This window comes from Macaca mulatta, chromosome 5, assembly GCF_049350105.2.
Source record: "Macaca mulatta isolate MMU2019108-1 chromosome 5, T2T-MMU8v2.0, whole genome shotgun sequence".
NCBI classification, from domain to species: domain Eukaryota; kingdom Metazoa; phylum Chordata; class Mammalia; order Primates; family Cercopithecidae; genus Macaca; species Macaca mulatta.
Genome location: NC_133410.1, coordinates 124242837 through 124268912, shown reverse-complemented (window position 1 = coordinate 124268912; position 26076 = coordinate 124242837). Strand labels below are relative to the sequence as shown.

Genomic DNA, 26076 nt, shown 5'->3' with positions numbered 1-26076 from the left:
GCACAATGTGCTTAGGACTTAGCTGGTTCATAATATGGTGACCTTCAATAAAAGTAATGACAATAATCATTACAATACCTGAAATATGAATACTACATAACAGTACCCATCAAAAACAAGAAAGCTCATATCATTTTGTTTTACTCATGCATACACATTTGCAAAAGAGGCATCCCAAAACTTCATATTCATTTTTCTAAAATCATGTTAATTTCTTATTTATTTCAGGCATTACTAGAGACTCAAAATTTACTGCGCACTCAGGTTGCAAATTTTACCTTCAACCTTGGATTTTCAGGGAAGTTTTACCACACAGGTAAGAAGGAGCTTTGTGTTCTCAGGCAGCTACATATAAATAGGAAATAAAATTTTGAATGATCCATAAGTGGTAGAAATAGATTCGCCAGATTGATTATGGGAAAAACTTGGGCACATTATTTGAGTAGCCAAATCCAAAATCAATGAGCATATTTACTTTGGCAAATACTGTTAAAATCAAGGGCAAAAGAGAAAGAGAATTGATGTTTTCAACTAATTTTTTTAAAAATAGAAAGCATAAGCACTGTACTGAGTATGACTGTGCATCTTGTTTCTCAGCACAGTATGGGTAGAAGGCATAGTAATAATGATAATTAAAATACTAATAATAATAATCGACAGAATTTTTAAATCATCAAATAGTTGATGTGATAGATACTTTTGTACATATTATTTTCCTTTGGAAAACATCTGATGATAGAGAGAAACTTTATGGTCTCAATGAAACGTAATAGACTCTAAGGGTCATCTTGTTAGTTTACCTTCCCTTGCAGGATTTTTTCCCTAAAACAATATTACCACTAATTTGGCCTAACATAGACTAAAACCATCACAATTAGACTTGTATTTCTTTCCATCTCTATCCAGCCACAACTGTACTTCTGTGCAGTCTCACCCTCTCAATAAATTCTCAAAATGTGATTGTTATTCATGTGCTACTGTGTTCTGATATTCCTTACTTACTTACCTACCCTCACCTCCAAAATGCTGACTTTTATTTTCTGAATAGTAGCATTGAAATAACTGGTACCATTTTAGAGAAAACTATGTTAATAAAATCGTTTGTCTTTGACAAAAAGAGTACTAAACTATGTGTTGGGGCCTGTATTAGGGGAATACCTGTAATCTGCTTCTATTTGTGCATCCATGCTGTGAACTAAATGCTTTGTTTAGAACTTTGCACTGTTGTTTCACAGCGTCTTTGAGAAAACATTTCACAGTATTTATTCTGTATGCATGTATGCAATTTATTGACTCATTAAAATATTCTATTCAAAGGTAGTCTTTAGTTTTCATAAACATCTTGTTTACTAAATGAGGCTTTTTAATGTAAAAGCTCAATATGGTTTGTTAGAATATTGAAATAACAATGTCTTATTGGCTTTTCCGTGATGCTTTTTTTTTCCTGCTTTGAAACATGTAAATCTGCTTAAAGTAATAGAAGGAAAATTAGTATGTATGCCAGTTGATAAATCAAATGATTGCATATCTTAAAAGGATATTTTACAGAAAGAGATTTGGGTCATCATATCTGCACAGGCAAAGCAATTTCAGCTTACAATTTTGAAAATAGACATGGTTTTGTAAATCTTTTTCAAAAGCTCCCTCAAGAAATGATTTGAGACCGAAGAAGCTCTGACTATCAAGTTATAAAGCAGATAGCTTTAAAGGCTATGTCTACTCATGCAAGAGGAAAAATTATGGGATTATTTGGAGTTCACACGCAATACTATTTTGTCTTAAATAGCTGTAGATTGTTAAGTAAAGTCATTCTTTTGGCTGAAATGTACCTGGATAACTGCCTCAGTTTTTATTTACTTTTCATACTCAGACCTATTAAATGTGCCAGACATTTGCAAAGTTAATGTTGACAGAGGTTATACCACTTCCCATTTCTTCTTTAAAACACTGAACATGCACAGAGTACACAACCACTGGGAAATGAGCAGCACACTAGTCAGTATCACAGGCGTAGTTATTGAAGAAAAACAGCAAAAAAGAAAGATGTATTTTAATTATATCTTTTAAGCAGACATTATTGACTCTTTGTGTTGGAACCAGTATAACAAAAATAATAGAATAGTTTGTGCTGTAATACTGTGGTGATAGTACACTTTAGAGAATAAGCAATATTTATAAATTTATAAATTTTAGAAGTTTAATTTATTTCACATAAATATGTCATTTTTATTTAATTGACATATTTACTTCATTTGTAGGATCATTGAAATGCCCCTATAATGTATTTCAAGCACCATCATAATTATATTGAATACTTATTAATGCATTTAGGGATATCAAAGTTTCTTCTGGAGCTGAGTTACAAAACAGTGATACCCTTTCAGATATCAGGAAGACGTGTCTCATTCCTATCTTGTCACATTTCTATATGGAAATTTCACATTATAGAAAAAACAATTGCAAATCAAGGAGGTGCATTTCTTATCTGTGCACTTGGCTGTGATGTGTAACCGTGAGGAGATGGCCTTGTCGGATTGATTGTCTCTGTTCTCTAATGATCTGATTTCCCAATGCGTGAGGATGCTGATGGATGAGCCTCATTGTTTTGAAGACATTTAATCACATATGCCCAGTGTAATAATGATTGATTCTGCATTTCTTAGACTGCTTCACTTATTTGTATTTCTCATGTATTCTTTCCTGTTCAGTTTCTCTGTCCTTCACATGCTAAAAACAATCTCACCCCAAAGGGCGTACCACTAAGCTTTTCCTAAAGTCATTCACCCACAGGTGCCAAATTGAAAGAGGAAGGACATAGTGCGGATTAAATGGAAAAAAATAAATAAAAGCATGGAGTTGAGAATGAAATATCTTAGTCTGGAAATATTTAGAGCTTGAATAGAATTGCATAACAAAAGCTTAATTGAGAAATGGAGACATTATAGTATTCAGGTGGCTTCTTTGAAAAAGGAGTTACCCACTGTACTTTGCGAAGGACACGATTTTTGGTGACAATCATTGCTGTTCTTTGGAATTAAATATGACCTTATCAATAATTAATTCATGAGTAATGTTTGCAAACCGAATTAACATTGGTCTTTTCCATGAGATATTATTTTATGAAAAAATAGCATTTTCTATAAAATCATTAACTTTCAAGTATGACAGTAAGTAAAGTGTTAGATTCTTTCCCCTTTTGTGATTTTGTTTGTTTGTTTGTTTGTTTTGCTTTTCTGTATAGAGCATTAGTTGAAAGACCAGATACTGGTAATAAACTTTATGTTCAAATCCAGATTCTGACATTTTGCCAGCTATTTGAATAAGGTTTACTTAAATTTTCTGTGCCTCAGTTTATATATCTACCCAATGGGGATAATAATATCTCTTTTATTAGGGGGAATGCCACGCATGTTACAAGTGCTATGTAAATGTTTATTATTATTAATTTTAAAATTATTTTCATATAACATTCAAATATTATCAAAAAGTAAATAGTAGACAATTCATATGGCACTATTTTCTAATTTTGGAACTATAGGTAGCTTTTAATCAATGTTTATCATCCCACAGTTCTTTATATTTAATGTAATATTTAAAAGTGCTTTATTCTATGTCCACATATATGGAACCATACCAGGTTCAATGTACAAGGAAAATTAGAAAATATCTCACCATTTAGAAATTATAATATTTTATACAAATTACACAAATATAAGGTAGAAATTTTACAAAAGAGAAAATACATACACTAAAATTATATATATCTTATTTTAATGTAATAACTGTACTTTTAAGGAAATTAACCTATAGATCTTGCTAAATTATTCTTATTTTGGCAGACTTAAAGAAATTTTAGAAGCATACTTTTATCTCACAACACAGATTCTCCAAAAGTGATAGTAAAGAAACAAACTCTTCATGTATTTTACTTCTGAATTAAAACATTTTTTATTCATTGTTAATCAGGAAATATAAAAAAAATAAATTTAATAAGAACAAAATACATCTTTCCATCTATAATTGTCTAGACCAGGATCTAGATCAGATTAGAAGTGAAAGGTTTAATTTGAGCACAGATATTTTAATGGTCTCTAAGTTGTGCTAATCTGGTCACATATAAACTGTAAATGATAGTTCCACGTATAATTTAAGTATATATCAGGTACAGAAAAATAAATGTTTACAGGAAGTCCAAAATGTAATACTTTCATCTAGTTGGATTTAAAATCATTTGAGATTCTGCTGCTGTCCCTCAGTATGGCTTAGTATCATATTTTTTATTAAGCTGTTTTCAGTGTCAAAGGTTTGCCTCATGTGGCTTTGAATTATATGACCAGCATAAAACGAGAGAAAAGCTGACAAAAATTAATCCATGATGCAAACAAAAGGAAAGTTTTAAACGTTACTCTTAGACTTTTTGAGGGTGTTTATAAATTAACATAACCTCTAATATAAAAATTGCTAAGATTTTATGATCAGCCATGCATCTGTTTCTAGCAATAGTCCACAAAATTTTCTTTAAATTGAATAATTGACCTCCTACCTGGTCAAGTGTGCATTATGTGCTTCCTGCCACGTGCAGTAATGATCAGCAGAGTTTAAAATGTATGGAAGCATTTTTCAAACATTCTGTATTCAAAGCACAACAAGATAATTCCAGGAGGGTGGGAGAACTATCAATTCTTTCATCACATGTGATATAATGTAACTCTTTCTAATCTATGTCTCAGTTTGCTAAAATATAACCATGAGAAACATGAAACATCGTTAATATAAACACCTCATCTGAGGAAGTGATAAAATTTTACTCATTTGAATTTTAATATTTCATATTCTTTTTTTAGGGGGGAGCATAGAGCACAGTCTCTTCTCTCTCTTTTTTTTTTTAATTATACTTTAAATTCTGGGATACACGTGCAGAACATGTAGGTTTGTTACATAGGTATACACAAGTGATGTGGTGGTTTGCTGGACCCATCAACCCGTCATCTACATTAGATATTTCTCCTAATGCTATCCCTCCGCTTGCCCCTCACCCCCGACAGGCCCTGGTGTGTGATATTCCCCTCCCTGTGTCCATGTGTTCTCATTGTTCAACTCCCACTTGTGAGTGAGAACATGCGGTGTTTGGTTTTCTGTTCTTGTGATAGTTTGCTGAGAACGATGGTTTCCAGCTTCGTCCATGTCCCAGAAAAGGACATGAACTCATCCTTTTTTATGGCTGCATATTATTCCATGGTGTATATGTGCCACATTTTCTTTATCCTATCTATCATTGGTGGACATTTGGGTTGGTTCCCAGTCTTTGCTATTGTGAACAGTGATGCAATAAACATACGTTGAGCACAGTCTCTTAAGTGCCAGATGAGGTGTCTGTGGTTTTGTTTTCTTCTTCTTCTTCTTCTTTTTTTATCATACTTTATGTTCTAGGGTACATGTGCACAACACGCAGGTTTGTTACATATGTATACATGTGCCATGTTGGTGTGCTGCACCCATTAACTCATAATTTACATTAGGTATATCTCCTAATGCTATCCCTCTCCACTCCCCGGACCCCACAATAGGCCCCAGTGTGTGATGTTCCCCTTCCTGTGTCCAAGAGTTCTCATTGCTCAATTCCCACCTATGAGTGAGAATATGCAGTGTTTGGTTTTCTGTTCTTGCGATAGTTTGCTGAGAATGGTGGTTTCCAGCTGCATCCATGTCCCTACAAAGGACACGAACCCATCCTTTTTTTTATATTCTTAATATATTAACAAAAGTCAATGAATTATGAGTCTGTAATACTAACACTGTTAGCTAACAACAAAAATTAAGAATTCTTCTGCTCATCTTAATTATAGGACTTTATTACTTTCTAAATTTCTGATAGAAATAGAATTTCTTTACTCTGTGTAGTAGCATCGAAGGTGCCAAAACCCTAATTAAACCTGAAAGTCCTTATACCTTTTGAAGATTATGAATTACGAACTGTATTCCAGCAACAGTGAATATACATAAAAGAAATAAGTCGCCATATACTTTGGTGGTTATGTGAAGCTGCTAAATCCACTGCCTTTGTTAAATATAGACTAAATTAAATTATTCATTTATTCACTGCTTTGGGGAAGTGGCATGTTACAGTACAAGGTAAAGGGATTCAGTACCTGCCTTTAAGAAATTTATAATTTAGGCAGGCAAAGTTTCTAAAACAGTGTGAACACATGTAAATTCAAAACGCTGCAAGTATAAAGCAATAGATGGAATTTTTAAGGAGATCCTAATATTTGAAAAGTGCTTACTATTTGCAAGTCACAATATTAAGTGCTTTAATGAATTGATCTCATCAGCTCTTCACTAAGACCCTGTAACATAGGTATTTATAATCCCATTTTAAATCAGGGAACTAAGATCTGGAGAAGTTAACTTGTCCGAGATCACATAGTTAATTAAGTAGCAAAACTAGGGACTCTGCTCCAAGTACTGAATGACACCAAATACATGCTTTAATCCTTTCATGGTACTACTTTCATCACCATGGAAATCTTTGTTTTAGGACACACACACGGAACATTCAGAGAAAACCCTTATAACCATCTTTAATATTTATTCCCTGCATTTAAGTTAAAAAAAAAAAAAAAAATCAAACCCCCATCTGTAAGACATACTCTTTTGCCTGTAATCCCAGCACTTTGGGAGGCCGAGACCGGTGGATCACGAGGTCAGGAGATCGAGACCATCCTGGCTAACACGGTGAAACCCCGTCTCCACAAAAAAATACAAAAATTAGCCGGGCGAGGTGGCGGGCGCCTTTAGTCCCAGCTACTCGGGAGGCTGAGGCAGGAGAATGGCGTGAACCCGGGAGGCGGAGCTTGCAGTGAGTGGAGATCGCGCCACTGCACTCCAGCCTGGGTGACAGAGCGAGACTCCGTCTCAAAAAAAAAAAAAAAAAAAAAAAAAAAAAAAAAAAAAAAAAAAAAAAAAAACTCTTTTATGAAAGAGTAAAGCAAATAATACACTCCACAGTATAAGCCAGGACTTATTGTTTTACTTTACTTGTATAGTTAAGTAAGAGAGCAAGCAGGAATTAATTCTTATATTATTGATTCATTCACAACATTTGTAAATTGAGCTATATATAGTAAAATTGTACAAAATCAGACGAAAACCCTATCATTTCATTTGTGGATATTCTTGGATAGCTGCAATATAATTAATTCTCTTAGAAGTAAGTTTTTTTTTTCTTAACTGTGGCATAACAATGTTTTTTGGTTTTATTTCCTATGTATTGGGTGCTGTTAACAAATTTTCTCAAAAGAAGAAGAGAAAGTAATACTAGTTTTAAATTCTCAAGTCACGTTTATATTATAAACAGTTATCAAATCCATTGTTTAGTTTTTATGAAATATTTATATTAAAATGGGAAATTTGATATGTATAACATTAAGTGAAAAACATAAGCATGCAAAAATATTAATACAGCAAGAGCTGAACTTTTAAAATATAAGTAGAAAAAGATTTTTGAAAATAATACAGAAATGTTTTTACTGGTTAGCTGTAGAAGACGGTCTTACAGGTTTTTTGGTTGTTTTTGTGTTTCTTTTTGGACTTTACATACTACTTGTCTGTGCTTTCCACATTTCTTTAATAAGCATATGATATTTATTTAATCTGAAAAAAAATAACAGATTTTATGAGTTAAAATTCATTTTCAATTATTTGAAAATTACCCTTAAAATATAAGGGTATAAAATACATGTAAGGGTATAAAATATATGTTAGGGTATAAAATACCCTTAAATTCTAAAACGAATAACTGTCTGACCTGCTCCAGCCACGCCTACCCACCCCATCCTAATCCCAAGTCCCCTTGCCTTTGATTCAATTTAGACTGTGGTCTTTTATTCGGATTTTAAAAGTCCACAGAATAGGATATATGTATTAGCAGCATGAAAAATAACATAAATCTGCCAAAAATAACCTTTAGGATAGTAAGATATTTTCACTAAAGTTGTTTTTAACTTGGTGTTTTATAGGGACTGAAGAGGAAGATGAAGGAGATGACCTTTTACTTCGGTCTGTGGATGAGTTCTGGTGGTTTCCTCACATGTGGAGCCACATGCAGCCCCACCTCTTCCACAATGAGTCATCTTTAGTAGAGCAGATGATTCTCAACAAGGAATTTGCACTGGTGAGCACATTTTATTGTGGTATCTTTTGAGCTATAAGTTGTGATCTTGTGGTGGAAGTGTAAAATCAGTGATAGAAAGAGAATAAAATACAATATCAGGGTGCATCACATGTATTGAGGGTACATATAACTTAGTGATATTTTGTTTCAGGCATGTGTGTTTATGTATAGGGCCATCATGTGTTTATGTAGAAAATATATTTCAAAAAGTAAGTTATTTTTAGGAGGCTTTCAACTCCTATTTTATGAGATGACTATTCTTGTATCTATGAAGACAAAAAAATAGTACAACTTTCATTTGTGGTGCAATATAATTAACCATTCAAAAATAATGTATTGCTCAACATCAGTAATCATTAGAGAAATACAAATCAAAACCACAATGAGATACCATCTCATTCCAGTCAGAATAACTGTTATTAAAAAGTCATAAACAACAGATGTTGGCAAGGTTACAGAGGAAAAGAGAACACTTATACCCTGCTGGTGGAAATGTAAATTAGTATAGCCATTGTGGAAAGCAGTGTGGCAATTTCTCAAAGAACGTAAAACAGAAGTACCATTTAATTGAGCAATCCCATTATTAGGTATATGCCAAAGAAGTATAAATTCTTCCACCATAAAGATGCACACTCATGTTCATCACAGAGCTATTCACAATAGCAAAGTCATGGAATCAACCGAAATGCCTATCAACAGTAGATTGGATAAAGAAAATGTGGTCCAAATACACCATGGAACACTATGCAGCCATAGAAAGAATGTGATTATGTCCTTTGCAGCAACATGGACAGGGCTGGAGGCCATAATCCTAAGCAAACTGACACAGAAACAGAAAAGCAGACACTGCATGTTGGCACTTATGAGTATGAGCTAAACACTGAGTACACATGGACGCAAAGAAGGGAACACTAGACCCTGGAGCCTGCTTGAGTGCGGAGGGAGAGAATGGAAAAACTACCTATCTGATACTATGCTTATCGCTCGGGTGACAAAAGAATCTGTACACTGAAACTCCATGACACAATGTGTCTATTTCATAAACCTGCACACAGTCCTGAGCTATTTTTTAAATAATAGTTTAAAAAATCATTTGTTGCAAGAATGAAGGAAGAAATGAATGAGTTGAATGTTTGGAGCCATGACTCTAGACCAGTGGCTCTCATATTTTAGTGTGATCTGTTGCACCTAGAAGACTTCTAAAACACAGACTGCTTCATCCTTTGAGTTTCTGATTCGGTAGTTCTGCAGAGAGGGCTGACAATTTGCATTTCAGAAACTTCCCAGATGATCCCCGTGATTCTACACTAAGAATCACTTGCTCTAGAATAGGGGCAGGAAAATTATGACCTTTGCTTTTTATGATCCCTGAACTAAGAAAGCCTTTTAAAAAACGTTTCTTAATAATTCAAATCAAAGGTAAACAACAAAAGGAACAGTGATATTTTGTGGCACATAAAAATCATATAAAATTTACATTTAAATGTTCATAAATAAAATGTTGTTGGAACACAGGCACACTCCTTCCTTTATGAATTGCCTGCAGCTGCTTTCACATTTCAATGGCAGAGTTGAGTGGTTGCAAAAGATATCCTGTGGTCCACAAAGCCTAAAATATTTTTATCTCAACCTTTACCAAGAAAAAGTTTGCCTATCTCTGCTCTAGACATTAATTAAGCCATGTATTCCTTTAAGAATCTAACTAAAGACAGAAACATTTTCCCTAGAAAAATGCTCAGATGTACATTCTCACATCTTCACCCAGTGGGCATACAATCACAAAGGGTTTGTGAATCCACCAAAGACCCTAGTTCCTAGTTAGGAACTCCTAACTTAAAGTGTTATTATTCATTAGTACTGTGCGATTACTGATATCTTCATTTTTTAAAGTCATCTTTGGAAGCATAGCCCCCAAGTCAAATTAATACTATGATATTTTATAGTTATGTCCAGTTGTTAAGCTAATAGGTCATCACTCTTTGCATCTCTAAATCCCCAGACCAGTGTCAGATCTGCACACAGGATTCTCAGTAGTAAATGTAGAAAGCATAAAAAGCAGGTAAGATCAAGGACTCAGGCACCAGATTATCTGTTTGAATCCTCACCTTCCATTGATGGTTGCTTGACCTTGAACAAATTACTTAGATTCTCTATGTCTGTTTCTCCATTTATAAAACTGAGGATAATGGTAACAACTACCTCATGGAATTGCTGGGAGGATATACATAATGTGCTGAGAGCAGCCACTGGCACACAGTAAGCATTCAATAGTGTTAATTAACCAATTATGACCTTTCTAAATATAGAGGAGCATGCAGTTACATCTTGCTTTTAAAACAGCTTTTTAAAAAAACATATGGATTACAAGGGGTCGTTTTTTACTTAAGTTTTAGGAAATGTCTCATAAATGTTGTGCTGCTTCATAGCATTATAAAATTAAGTAAATATTTTCCATTTCAAAAATAAACTTACCTTGAGTAAGCATGCTAAATTCTCTCAGGACAGTTACCTTGAAAATAAAACATGTGCATCACCTGTCTTAAACTTCCCCCACTTCATTCCACTCCACTTCCACTCTTGAGCCTTGCTCTTCAGGGATATAGGTTATATTTCATAATGGTTGATTCCACCTGTTTGTGTAATTTCTTTTTTAAAAGCCATGCCGAGAGCTCTGGGAAGACTCAAATGTAATTGCTTTGTAATGAAATGTTGGAAGGTATTTAGAGTCCATTCACAGTAATTACATTTGTTTAGCCAGCGTGGCCAGAAACTACACTTATTCCTATAAATATATTGTTTAAAAAATCTTACTATATTTTACATAGTCAAAATACTACAACTGAAATGAAGTCCGTTAAACATACATCATACTGAAATGACACTGTCCTTTTCCTTCTGGAGTTCAGCTCAATAAAACTCAAGACTCTTCAAGCAGTGACATTCAGAACCCCACCTTTACTGTCAACATAACATGACAATATGTGTGCTATCCAGAGAGCCAAGAGAGATATCTCTTTCTTATTAAATTATTATCTTTTCACATCCAGCTGACACTTCAGAACCGTCAACAGTGTCAAGATAGGATAGAATAGCAGAAACACTAAATGGATATTGGTGGAGTGAGTTTTAGTCCTGACAGCTAATAACAAGTTCTGATAAAATTGGCAACTTATTTAATGTCTTTATACCTCACTTTCCTCTCTCGAAATAGTAATGACTTGCCTTTTCATTCTCTAAACTACAAAGTTTTTAGATAATTAATTTACATCAACTCATCTGCCAGCCAAAGGCACTGGACCAGATAATGCTACCGATCAATTTCAATTTTAAAATTCTGTGATCGTTTGTGGACAACGTTGGTTCGCAAATTTGGAATGAACATGGTGAAATCCTTATCTAGCTGGAATTGAAGTAATTATGGGAAAATATTTTCAAACTAAATGAATAACTTATACAGATAAAAATTAAAAGTCTTTAAATCCTTTTTTTAAGTTCTGTTCTGACATTCCTCATTATCCCTTGATATGACCTTGGCTGTCAGAAGGATTGTCAGTCTCAAAAGCACGTTTGTTCTCATAGCAGTTCCAAAAACAAATCAAACATATTCAGACCTAATAATAGCTTGATACTGATATTTCAAATTAGCTTTTTTAAGAAAACCAAACAATCTATCTGAGTGGTTTCATTTGTGGAATTTCTCTGAAATCTTTCTGGATGGAGTTTATTTTCTCTTGTAGTATGTTTAAACATCATGAGAGAAACACATTGCAAACCTGGTTCTTTACCTTTCATCATGTTTGAAGAGACCTTATTAATATAAAACATTGTTATTGTTATTGCTTAATCCACACACACACATACACACACATATGCCTTGTGTATATGTATATGCTTGTTGGAGTTATGTGTATGTATATGCTTAATCCATGAGCACAAATGTATGCAGTGGGGGTGTATATGTGTATGGATGTATTATGCTTACTCCATGCACATATATGTCATGTGTATATGTGTGTGTGTTTGTATACAGGATGTTAGTCTAATGACAAGCATAGGCAACTGAAATATGGCAGTTACAAGATACCCTTCTTGGTATGGCAGTAGGGTGGAGAAAAATACTTTTTGGTTCTTTTTCCTTCAGTAACTCACTGCTGTTCAGTTGCTTGACTATGTCAATAAATAGATGGAAAGCTTCATTAATGACAATAGACAAACGAAGGCTGAAGAGAACTAGAAACATTGGCCAACATGAAAGCACTAATAAAAAAAATTACCAAAAATTATTCCCGATTTAACCTATGCTATTTTCCAATCACAGAAAGAAAAGTGCATATACCATAAACCTGAATTGTTTATTTTATTCCACAATATACTTGAAAAAAATTTTAAAAATTGTATTTCGTTGTTTTAAGTTTTACATATAAACTCATTAAAGTTTTCAAGCCAGTAGAGCTTTTCAGTCGTTAATAGTTGCAGACCATGAAATATCCTGAAGGGATAAGTATCAACTTTTTGCCTTTACTGTTGACATTTTCAATGATGATGTGAATTTTACTTGCTATGTTCTTGAGCAGTCTGGTGTCCTTTTCGTGACTACGTGAAGATTCTTGAAATAAAGACATAGGATTTTAAATTCTGATTTTAAAATGCTACACATATTTATGAAATCTATATAACTTTTTTCATAATTACACAATATTCATGAGGTAAAAAATGCTGACATTTAAATTGTTCTCATAAAAACACAAATCTATTAAAGAGAGACTATGGAAAATCCTTAAGTGTCATAATAGACTGAACACTCAATCAGCTGTGTAGGTGTTATATTAAAAAGAAATAAAAGTAATATGATAGCAAATTAATAGTATAATGAAACTGAGAGAGAGCTTCCTTTCAATGTTGGCAGTGCTTTACAGTATTTTTACTGGATTATCCAGTTTACAGCCTTGTATTGTGCCACAAATGCAAGATGTCAGAAAAAAACTGATTATAACTTCTAGGGTATTTAAAGGTAGGGAATTTAGAGAAGATAAGGATATTTACACTAAAATAAAATTGTGAACAAATACACAACAAAAATTCACAATGAACAAACAGTGCATTTTGGAACTTCAATAACAAATAAAACAATATTTATGCTCAAGAGTGGACCCACATGTGCAGGAAAGATTTAGATTAAATCACAATAATAAAAAACCTCAAAGCACCAAGGCATTGAAAAAAGAAGGAAATTCTGTAATACGTGACAACATGGATGAACCTTGAGGGTATTATGCTAAGTGAAATAAGTCAGTCACAGAAAGACAAATATTGTACAATTCCACTTATATGAGGTGTCTAAAATAGTCAAATTCGTAGAATGAAAGAGTGGAATGGTGGTTTTTAGAGGCTGAGGGAAATGAGAAAAGAGGATTCAATAATCAAGGGGCATTAAGTTTTAGTCAAGACGAATAAGTTCTAGAGATCTGCCATACAGCATTGTGTTTACAGCCAATATTGTGTACTTACAAATGTGTCAGAAAGGTAGATATCATGTTAATTGCTCTTACCACAATAAAATAAAATAATAAAACATTTTTTGGCACTTGAACAAGATCTTGAGGTATTATATGGAACACCTGCCAATTTAGCACACATTTCTATGTAAATTACTTCAGTAATTGAGTGTATTAGTTGAACATTCAGATATCTTAGATATTGTTTAATAATACGTTACTTAGACTATAAAGATCTAAAACACACATTAATTATTTAACAGTTTATGTAAGTCAGGAAGTTGACTATGACAAAACTGGATCCTGCAGTTCAGGATTTCTCACAGATGTCAATCAAGGTGTCAGCTGAGGTGGCACTCATTTCAAGGCTCAACTGGAGGGTGGACCTGCTGCCAAGCTCACATGGTTATTGGCAAGATTCAGCTCCTCACAAGCTGTTGGATTGATTGAAGACTTCAATTTCCCACCAGCTGCTGCCTGGGTCTGCCCTGTGTTCCTTACCATGTGGGTCATTTGGGATGGCAGCTCACAACACAGTAATTGACTTCATTAGAGCTAAGGCTCTGAGAGAGGAAGAGAAAAAGAGACAGATTGATTCAGAGTCTTTTATTATATAAATATTAGAAGCAATACCTCTTCACTTATACTATATACTCTTCAGGAGAAGCCAGTCACTAGGTCTAGCACACACTCAAAAAAAGGGAAAATAAACAATAAAGGGAATACCAGGAGACAGAAATAATTAACTGGAAGACATTATAGAAGCTGCCGATCGTATCTAACTAGAAATAAGAAATATAGAGGATCCTGTATGAATATTACTCACACTTATTATTGCATTAATTTAAAAATATTTGCATATTAACTAAAATCTGATATTTTTCCTCAAGTTTAGTGTCAATTACATCCTTCAAAGCCATTAATATTGAACTCATCTATTACCTCTCTCTCATCTAATCCATTGTCTATTTTAATTCTTACCACTTCTACTATCCATCAATTTAGTGCAAGTTATATTGTATCATTTTAGCAGCTTTATTGATATTGGTATTAACATATCATAAAGTTCAACCATGTAAAGTGTAAACTTCAATGGTTTTCAGTGTATTCACAGATCTGTGCAAACTAACCATAATTTTAGGACATTTTCATCAACTCATTTAATAAAAGTACCCCTTAGCAATCACTTTCCATTTCTCCCCACTCCCTCAACCTGAGCAAATAACTGATTTATTTTCTGTCTTTACAGATTCGCTTATACTGGACATTGGATATAAGTAGAATCATACATTACATGGTCTTTTTGACTAAATTTTTTCACTTAGCATAATGTTTTTAAGGTTCAAACATGTTGTAACATATATCAGTACTTCATTCCTTCTTATTGACAAATAATGTCTCATTGTATGGCTATATCATATTTTCTTTATCCATTATATATCCATTCTTTATCAGTTCATAGACACTTGGGTTGTTTTGGGGTTGTTTTCACTTTCTGGCTAGTATTTATAATGCTGCTATGAGCATTCAGGTACAAGTTTTTGTGTGGAGATATGTTTTTATTTTTCTTTAGTATCTACCCAGAAGTGGAATTACTGGGTCAGTAACTTTATGTTTAACATTTTGGTGAATAGCCATGCTGTTTCCAAAGTGTGAGTACCATTTTATATTCTACCAGCAATTCATGAGTGTTCCAACTGCTGTCACCAACTCTTATTGTTATCTACCATTATTATAGTCATTCTAGTGGATATGAAGTGATTCTTTTCTGTCAAGATTATTTTGGCTATTCTGGGTCTTTTGAATTTCCATACAAATTTTAGGATCATCTTATCAATTTCTGCACAATAAACAACTGGCATTTTGACAGTGATAGCAGTCAATCTGCAACTCAATTTGGTAAATATAGCCATCTTACCAATATTAAGTCTTCTGATAAATGAACATGGCCTATCTTCTAATTTATTTGGATCTGCTACAATTTCTTTAAACAATGTTTTATAATTTTCAGTTTAAATTTTGTACTTCTTTGATGAAATACAATCCTAAATATTTTATTCTTTTTGATGCTATTATAAACAAAATATTTTAAAATTCCAATTTTATATTGTTAATTTTTTGTATAGAAGTACAATTGGTATTTGTATATGGCTCTTGTAACATCCAAACCTCCAAATTTGGTGAACTCATTTATTATTTTTAGAGTTTTTCAGTGGATTCCTTAGGATTGGCTACATATAAGATTATGTCATGTGCAAATAGAAATACTTTTACTTCTTCATTCTCAATCTGGCTATATTTTATTTTATTTTATTGTCTAATTGTCCTGACTGTAACTTGCAGTATAATGTTGAATAGAAATGGCAAGAACAAATATCCTTGTTTTATGCCTGGTCTTAAGGGGAAAGTATGCAGTCTTTCACCATTAGGCATGATATTAGCTGTAGATTTTTCATAGATACCTATTATCAAGTTGAAGAAATCTCTTTTTCTGTATGTATCTGTATGTATTTTTATCATAGGAGGATGTTGGACTTGTTACATACTTTTTCAGTGTCTATTGAGTTAATCGTGTATTTTTCCTCCTTTATTCTCTTGATATGGTATATTACACTAATTGATTTTTAGATGTTAAGCCAACCTTGCATTCCTATAATAAATCCCACTTTGTTATTGCATATAATCAGTTTTGTGTATTATTGAGTTTGATTGCTAGTGCCTTTTTGAGTGTTTTTTTAAAACTATATTAATAGAGATACTGCTGTGTACATTTCTTTTTCTTTAGACATAATTATTTGGCTTTGGTGTCAGGGTAATACTAGCCTCATATAATTAATTGAGAAATATTCTTTGCTCTTCTTTTTTTATGTATAAAGGGAGGAGAAGTCATGAATTACAAACATTAATTATTTTTTGTATGTTTGGTAGAACTCACCTGTTCCTTGCTTTTATTTGTGGGAAGTTTTTAACTTACTAAGTCATTCAATTGACTTGTTATAAGTCTATTTATATTTACTATCTTCACTTGAGTCAATTTCAGATGTTTGTGTGTGTCTAGATATTTACTAATTTTATCTAAGTTATCAAATATTTAGCATAGAATGTTCATGGTACTACCTCATGGCACTTATTATTTGTATAAGGTCAATAGTGTTGTCTGCATTTTCATTATCGATTTTACCAGTTTGAGCCTTTTCCCCAACTTGGTCTATCTAAAGTTTTTTCAATTTAGGTGATCATTTCAAATAACCAAATTTTAATTTTATTATCTTCCCAGATTGCTTTTATCTTCTCTATTTCATTAATTTCTTCTCTATCTTTATTATTTCTTTCCTTCTAATTACTTTATATTTAATATGTTTTCTTCAATGTTTTATGGAGAAATATCAGGTTATTGACTTGAAAGCTTTTTTTTTTATTTTTAATAAAGGCATTTTACAGCTATGAATTTCCCTCTAAGCACTAATTTTGCTGCATTCCCTGAGTATTAGTAAGTTGTGTCTTCATTTTTATTCATCTCAAAATATTTCCTAATCTCCCTTGTGATTTATTCTTAGTGGTTGCTTAAGAGTTGCAATATACCTTTTAACTTCTTAGAATCTTTTTCAATTTCATAGTGACTTTTCCAGTGAAGTATAGAAACATTATATTTACATAACTCTATTCCTCCCTCCTTCCTTTTTTGTTATTATTGCATATTACATCCATATACATTACAAATTCAGCAATACATTGTTATAGTTTATACTTTATATAATTGTATATGCTTTTAAAACTTGAAATAAGAAAGCGGAGAAAGTATATATTTATACTTTTCTACACAAACTTTCTTCTATGACATTTTTCTACTCTTCATTTGTTCTTGTAAATTTAAATACTATTTGGTGTTACTTCCTTACTTCAATATGGCTTTTCTCCCACCTTTTTTGTGCTGTAATTAAAAATATATTGCATTTACACCTGTTATAGCCCTGGCAACACAATTATGTTCATATTGTTTTCTATCATTGTTTTTTAAATCTGATGAGAAGAAAGAAGATATGTATATTTATACTGTCTTCCATAAATACATAATTATCTTTACCAACATTCTTTATTTATTTTTTCTTTTTTTCTTTTTTCTTTGAGACCAAGTCTTTCTCTGTTGCCCAGGTTGGAGTGCAGTGGTGTGATCTCAGCTTACTGCAACCTCTGCCTCCCGGGTTCAAGCAATCTTCCTCAGCCCCCTGAGCACCTGGGATTACAGGTGCCTGCCACCATGCCCAGCTAATTTTCGTATTTTTAGTAGAGATGGGGTTTCACCATGTTGGCCAGGCTGGTCCTGACTTCATGATCTGCCCATATTGGCCTCCCAAAGTGCTGGGATTACAGGCATGAGCCACCGCACCCAGCCTTTATTTCTTCATGTTGATTCAAATTACTCTGTGTGGTTATTTGCTTTCAGTCTGAAGAACTACATTTGTAATTTCTTATGAGAGATTTGGCAATGTATTCTCTCAGTTTTGATGTATCTGTGAATGTATTTATTTCACTGCTATTTTTGAAAGATGGCTTTGCTAGATATACAATCACTGATTGCCATTTTCTTTTTTCTTTCCACTTGCTTCTGGATCCCACAGTTTCTATTGAGAAGTGAATAGTTAATTTTGTGTTTCACTTCTATGTGATGAGAGTTCTTCTCCTTTTGCTACTTTCGAGATTTGTTGATTGCCTTTGTTTCCAAAATTTTGATGATGATATATCTGTATATGGATTTCTTTGTTTATTTTAGATCTAGTTCACTGAGCTTCTTACATATGTGAATTAATAATTTTCACCAAATTTGCAAAGTTTTTAGGAAATAATTTGTTGAATACCTTTTGTGTTTCTTTTTCTCCATCCATTCTTGTGATGATCCCATCTCACATTTGTTGGTGCATTTAATAGTGCCCCACATTTCTTTGAGGCTCTGGTCATTCATTTTTCCTATTTTTTTCCTCTTTATTCTTCAGTTGCATAATCTCATAATCAATTTTCAAGTGTGCTAAATTTTTCTTCTGTTAGCTCAGATTTCCTGTTGAATCCTGATATGGTTTGACTGTGACCCCACCCAAATCTTGTCTTGAATTGTAGCTCCCATAATCCCCTTGTGTTGTGGGAGGGTCCTGGTGGGAGGTAATTGAATCATGGGGGCAAGTTTTTCTTATGCTGTTCTCCAGACAGTGAATGAGTCTCACATGCCCTCTTGCCTACCACCATGTAAGATGTGACTTTGCTCCTCCTTCACCTTCCACCATCATTGTAAGGCTTTCTCAGCCATGTGAAACTGTGAGTCCATTAAACTCCTTTTTCTTTACAAATTATCCTGTCTTGGGTATTTTTTCATAGCAGTATGAAAATGAGTTAATCCAGGAAATTGATACTAGTAGGGTGGAGTACTGCTATAAGTACACCCAAAATTGCGTACGTGACTTTGGAACTGGATAACAGGCAGAGGTTGGAACAGCTTGGAAGGCTCAGAAGAAGAGAGGAAATTGTGGGAAATTTTGAAACTTCCTAGAGATTTGTTGAATGGTTTTGACCAAAATACTGATAGTGATCTGGACAATGAAGTCCAGGCTGAAGTGGTCTCAGATGGAAATGAGGAACATTACAAACTATAATAAAGGTGATTCTTGCTATGTTTTAGAAAGACATTGGTGGCATTTTTCCGCTGTCTTAGAGATCTGTGGAATGTTGAACTTCAGAGAGAGGATTTAGGGTCTCTGGTGGAAGAAATTTCTAGGCACTGAAGTGTTCAAGATGTGACTTGGTTGCTTTTAAAATCATTCAGTTTTATTCATTCACAAAGATATGGTTTGGAATTGGAACTTACATTTAAAAGAGAAGCAGAGCATAAAAGTTCAGAAAATTTACAGACTGACAATGCAGTAGAAAAGAAAATCCCATTTTCTGAAGAGAAATTCAAACTGGCTGCAGAAGTTTGCATAAGTAACAAGGAACCAAATGCTAATCACCAAGACAATGGGGAAAATGTCTCCAGTACATGTCATGCAGCTCCTCCCATCACAAGTCATGTGGCATAGGAGGGATAAATGGATTCCCGGACTGGAACCTGGGCCTTGCTGCTTTGTGCAGTCTGGAGACTTAATGCCCTTTGTCACAGCCATTGCTAAAAGGGGCCAATATACCGCTCAAGCAGTTGCTTCAGATGGTGAAAGCCGGAAGCATTTGCAGCCTACGTATGGTGTTTGATGGAGATGATTAATCTCAGATGGAGATGTGGAATATGTTACAAACTGTAATAAAGGTGACTCTTGCTATGTTTTAGAAAGAGACTGGTTGCATTTTGCCCCTGCCCTAGAGATCTGTGGAACTTTGAACTTAAGAGAGACGATTTAGGGTCTCTGGTCAAGAGTTGAGTTTTGGGAACCTCCACTTAGATTTCAGAGGATGTATAGAAATGCCTAGATGTCCATGCTGAGTTGTGCTGCAAGGGCAGAGCTCTCATGGAGAATCTTTGCTAGGGCAGTGAGGAGGGAAATGTGAGGTGGTAGCCCCCACACAGAATCCCCACTGGGGCATTAATTAGTGGAACTGTGAGAAGATGGTCACCATCCTTTAGACCCCAGAATGGTAGATCCACCAATGGCTTGCACCGTGCACCTGGAAAAGCCACAGACCCTCAAGCCAGCCAGTGAATGCAGCTAGGAAGGGGACTTTACCCTGCAAAGCCACAGGAGCAAAGCTGCCCAAGACTATGGGAACCCACTTCTTGAGTCAGTATGATCTGGATGTGAGACATGGAGTCAAAGGATATCATTTTGGATCTAAAATTTGATTGCCCTACTGGATTTTGGACTTTCGTGGGCCCGTAGTCCCTTTGTTTTGGCCAGTTTTTCCCATTTGGAACAGATGTGTTTGTCCAATATGTGTACCCTCCTTTGTGTCTAAGAAGTAAATAATTTGCTTTTGATTTTACAGTCATAGATGGAAGGGGCTTGTCTTGTCTTGGATGATACTTTGGATTGTGGACCTTTGAGTTAATGCTGAAGGTAATAAAAACTTTAGGGGACTGCTGGGAAGGCATGTTTGGTTTTGAAATGTGAGGACATGAAATTTGGGAGAGCCAGAAATGATATGGGTTGGCTCTATCACCACTAAAATCTCATTTTCAATAATTCCCACCTGTCATGGGATTAACCCAGTGGGAGGTAATTGAATCATGGGGGTGGGTCTTTCCCATGCTATTCTTGTGATAGTGAATAATCTCATGAGATCTGATGGTTTAATAAAGGGGAGTTCCCCTATACAATCTCTCTTGCTTGCTGACACGTAAGATGTGACTTTGCTTCTCCTTTGCCTTCTGTTACTTGTGAGATCTCCCCAGCCATGTGGAACTGTTAGTCCATTAAACCTCTTTTTCTTTATAAATTACTCAGACTTGGGTATTTCTTCATAGAAGTATAAAAATGGAAAAATACAAGACTTTTAGTAATTTTTTATTTCAATAATTGTACTTTTCATCTCTGGAATTTTGACTCTTTATTAATATTTCTATCTCTATTGATATTCTCATTTGATGAGATATTGTCATCATGCCTTTGTTTATGTCTTCAGACATAGTTTGCTTTAGTTCTTTGAACAAATTTGAAGTCTTTGTCTTCTATGTCTGACACCTTGGCCCTTTAGAGGCAATTTCAATTGCTCGCTTTATTTTCCTGTGGAAGAATTCCACCATCCTGTTTCTTTGTATATCTTGTATTTTTTTAAGGACATTTTAGATAATTTTTGCAGCACTCTTCACACTGATCCCTTCCCTCCATGTTAAGGAAGTATTTTTGTTGCCATTTAGCTATTTATTTTTTAAATGAAATGGCTGGATAATTTAAGTGACCCTTTCACTTGAAGTGTGCGGCCTCAATGTTGCTCCTCATAGGGAACATAGTCACTCTTGGACAAGAGTGGTTTTAGCACAGCCCTCTTTGACTGTCTTTTCCTGATATTTTTGTTAAACTGTCTACTTATGAAATAGAGCTTTGTCGGAAGTGGACCTGTACTAATTATCAGCTGTATACTTGATTGCTTTTGACAAAAGGCACTCAGATTATGAGGCTTTTACTGACCCAAAGAGTATTCCTCTTAGCTACCTCTTTATCTGGTTCGCTCTAGATAGGAAGTTTCTGTTTAGTCAATGATTCGCTTGTTTTCTATCTTAATTATGATAACAACAGCCTCCCACTTACTTGCTTACCGTTAAAATCTCTACTGTTTGAGAGTGAACTTAGGCTAAAACTTCTTCACACTGTGTCTCAAATAAAGTGTTTCCTTGGGGGAACATTGAAGATCTCTCTTCCTGAGACCTGCCTCTCTCCCTGGGCAAAATCTCTGTGCCACTGCTCAGAGATAAAGGTAACTACAATTGTCTGCTTCTCTCAAAGTAACACCCAGATTCATAGGCAGGGTCCTGGGTTGGGGTAGTAGCCCCTATTATTCTCTGATTTTCTTTCTTGGAATGGAATCAACACTCCACAATTGAGATGAGGCAAGGGAAAATTAAAATTACAGTATTATTGGCCTTCTGCACTTAGAGTGCAGCTTCTTTTCTATGAGTGGGGCTACAAGTGGAGGAAAACTCCAGGTCTCAAATTTGCTCTTAACTAGAATAGAACTTTTGCACACAGAGGTGCGGACAGGAGAAAGGCTGTGAACTGCCATTCCCAAGGAGAAATCATAAGCCTACATCTGACACTGGAGAGACATGTAGCCCTATGTTCTTGGTTACAATTACCCAAGGTAAGAATTCTGTTACTCTAAACTGGGGCAGGGACAGAAAGCAGCAGGTCATGGCTCACATGCCATTGACTCTCACTATTCTTACCATTTGTAGTAGATTTTCTTGAATAAATGGTTTTGCATGGGTTATATGCCCTTTGTTCACTTTGCAGATATTTTTATTGTTTTTAAAACAATTTTCACCAGTTATAGGTGTCTCACTGGGAGATGGTTCACAGAACTCCTCATACCACCATTGCACAACTCTGCATTCTACTATTCTTTCTTGACTAATTTATGGCAGCAGCATCTTTATTGCTTTTCATTTCCACTCTTGGCCTTTTGAGTCCATTCTCAGCAAAGCAGCTACAGTGATCCTGTTAACATGTAATTTATGTTCTGTCACATTTTGTCTCAAAGCCTTCTAAGCTAACTTAAGATAGCCCACAAGCGCCTAGCAACTGGCCCCTTGTTTCGCATGCTGTAAGCTCCCCTCTGGCTTTTTTAATGATTGGTACTTGGATGTTTTCAGTGTGCCTCCAATCCTGTAGTTGCTACTTACTCCCTGATGACTACAGTCAATCCGCACCATTGCCACTCTTGTGTCATGCTTTTTCTTCTGAATTGGTGACTCTCACCTTGACTTCAAGGATCCCCTGATCTTCCTACAAATTGATGCTGAGCTGCTTCCATCATGGCTGTACAGTTCTTGAATTTGGAAGAGTGTTTCTCTTCCTACCATTTTTCTCATATATAGTATGAAAATACTATATGTATTAGTCTGTTCTCCCACTGTTAGAAATACTTAATACTGGGGAATTTATAAAGAAAAGAGATTCAATTGGCTCATGGTTCTGCAGGCTTTATAAGAAGCCTAACAGCTTCTGCTTCTGGAGAGGTCCCAGGAAGCTTCTAATCATGGTAGAAGGCAAAGCTGGTAGTGAGATGTCTTCACATGGTGGGAGCAGAAGCAAGGATGGGGGAGGTGCTACACACTTTCAAACAACCATATCTGAAGAGAATTCACTCACTATTGCAAAGACAGTGCCAAGAAGGATAGTGTTAAGCCATTCATAAGAATTGTGATCTCATTATCCAATCACCTCCTACCAGGCTCCATCTCCACCACTGGAGATTACAATTCAACATACAATTTGGTGAGGGCACAGATCCAAATGATATCACCATATATACACTTTTAAGAACAAATTATGAAAGCCAGGATAAAAGAATATTTTAGTAACATTATCTTGTATCAATTCAAAATTTAACTTTTCCGTATCAAAAAGCTGTTTGGGGAGAGTATAGCTTTTATCTGTTTTTCACAAAATAAGTAAGTTACTTATCTTCTAGTCTTATCTTCCATTTCCTCTTGTCCTTGCTTCCCAAGAATGAGATCATTTTTATTTTATCTCATTTTCTAATATACCTCAATCCGTGTAATTTATTTTGCTAATACTATGTGCCAAAGTTGCCATCCTGCTTTTACATTTAAGCCTCATGATAGATGTGCATTTAGGATTACTAATAATTTCTCCTGAAATGCTAGAATTTCTAGACTGGGCATTCAGATTAAATTTAATTTAAATTAAATCCATCGTGGTTTTATAATTATTTTTATAGAATCTGTTATATTTGGGATTTTTTGAAACAGTATTTTTAAGTCATAAAACAGCATAGGAAAAAAAATTAAGTTAAAAAAATCAAATAATAACAAAATATTACTAGCATTTCCCTGGAACACAGAGCAATGAAAATTTACTAAATGTTTAGAAAATGGAATATGTGAATGATCTCGAATATAGTTAATTCTCTTTATCAGAAATTTGTGATAAGTAAAACAGTCTTAGGGAGGAAGAAAATAAAAGCACAGTGGGAAAAATTACAGAACATCAGCTAGTAAGCTTGAAACTCATTTATATGAGTGGTTAAATAATTTCGTTACTGCATATAGAACACTTATTTACAGATGGCATTTTATAGCAACTTAAAAGTATTCTTTTATATCCATACAGTTAATAGAAATATCTCTTCGTCATTTTGTCTGTTAATTAGTTTTGCTGTTGATGTTAAATATGCATACATTTCTTATGTTATTCAGTATAGAATATAATATTACAATGAATGAGTTAGCCATTTGTCACTTAAAAACTTCAGCATTTGAGTTATTTATTGTTTTATTCATTTCAGTGAACAACTTCCTAAAACAAAAAACTTACTGCTTTTAAATTAACAAATGTGTGCCAGGCATCACATCACATTCACACAGACTAAGTTTGCATCGTTCACAAAGACTAAGTTTTCATTGTTAATATGAGTGATTTCACTGCACTGTGCTCCTGATGTGTTCTTGGAATCTGCTGATATAATAAGGACTATTTGCTCCTAAACTATGTTCCTAGAATTTTTGAGCTCATGTGTCTACTTTTTCTTCTTTCTCAGTCTCCTGGTCCAAGTTTGTAAGACTGATAACTTTCTCTTGCAGCCATTGTCATGTTATTTGATTCTAGTAGCCAGATTCTCACTTCAGTGAAACAAAGTGATCAAACTAGATGACCATCGGAGCTCCTGATACTTCTAAAAGTATACAAATCTAAGTTGTTCTGAGTTTGGAAATCAGATGGAGAAAGCTTCTCAGGCTTGTTTCTAAAGTGATATTGAAAGGTCTCAGTTTTACAAATGAGAAAACCGAGCCCTAAAACTTGTTTATGTGACTTCTGCATAGTCACACAAAGAACTCACAAGTGGCCATGTGGTGCCAGTTGTACCACGCAGCACTGCAAAGTAAGAGCTGATGGTCTCTGGGAGAAATGGACAAGGCCTTCCCACACACACAAAAAATGAGCCATCTTGTGTGCCTGGTTTTCTTAAAGCCTTTTTCGGTCATAGAACAGGTAATTAAAGTAACATATGAATGACCTTTGAATAGACGAGTAATTGTTGAAAAACTTACTCACCTTTAGGTGTTGAGATGTTATTGCATAAAGCTTAGATTAGCATGGAAAATTGAGGTGTATAAATGGCATAATGGTTCACATATTGAATAACAAGAAAAAATATTTTTATTTCTCTTTCTTTAGATACCCATTGGCAATAGATAAGGTTTTTACCCATTTTACAAGTAAGATATTGTTTTAAAAATTTCTTAACTGGCTTATTCTAGCAGTCTCCAACGTTCTCATCAATTCCTATTTCCACCAAACTTACAACATAAAGGATAGCATGAACCTTTTGCTTGCAAATTAGAATTGGTATTTCATTAGCTATTAATATTCATACTGCTTAGCAATGGATTTAGAGAAAAATGGCTTTTCTTGTCATGTGTTATATCATGGTAAGTCCTTGACTTGCTGGTCTGGTATTGGCAGGTAGATGAAATAATTTTCCTTAGACAGAAAATCTCTACAATACATATTTATCTATTTGATTTTCCTAGCAGATGGCAATAGCAGGCCCTCCCACCCCCCTAAACTGCTTTTTTCACTGCAGCATCTTTTTCTTGTCAAGCAGTGTTTTGTTTCTGAACACATTTAACCTCAAAGACATAAATGCCCCCTACAAAATGCAATTCAATATCGAGCAGCAATAATTGAAAAATGAACTATTTATATCACTCAAAATTCATTAATATAAATCTATCAAGATTTACATCTG

The 26076-nt window shown here is 34.3% G+C and overlaps 1 protein-coding gene across 1 annotated transcript in view; it reads left to right on the top strand.

The window, feature by feature from the left end:
• The first annotated feature begins 204 nt into the window (after positions 1-204).
• Positions 205-26076, top strand: part of NDST4 (N-deacetylase and N-sulfotransferase 4) — a 150595-nt gene continuing 124723 nt past the window's right edge. Inside the window, exons 1-2 of the mRNA XM_001097335.4 lie at positions 205-316; positions 8019-8173. Of these exons, the coding sequence (XP_001097335.2) occupies positions 205-316; positions 8019-8173 (267 nt within the window). The remainder of the gene's footprint in view (positions 317-8018; positions 8174-26076) is intronic.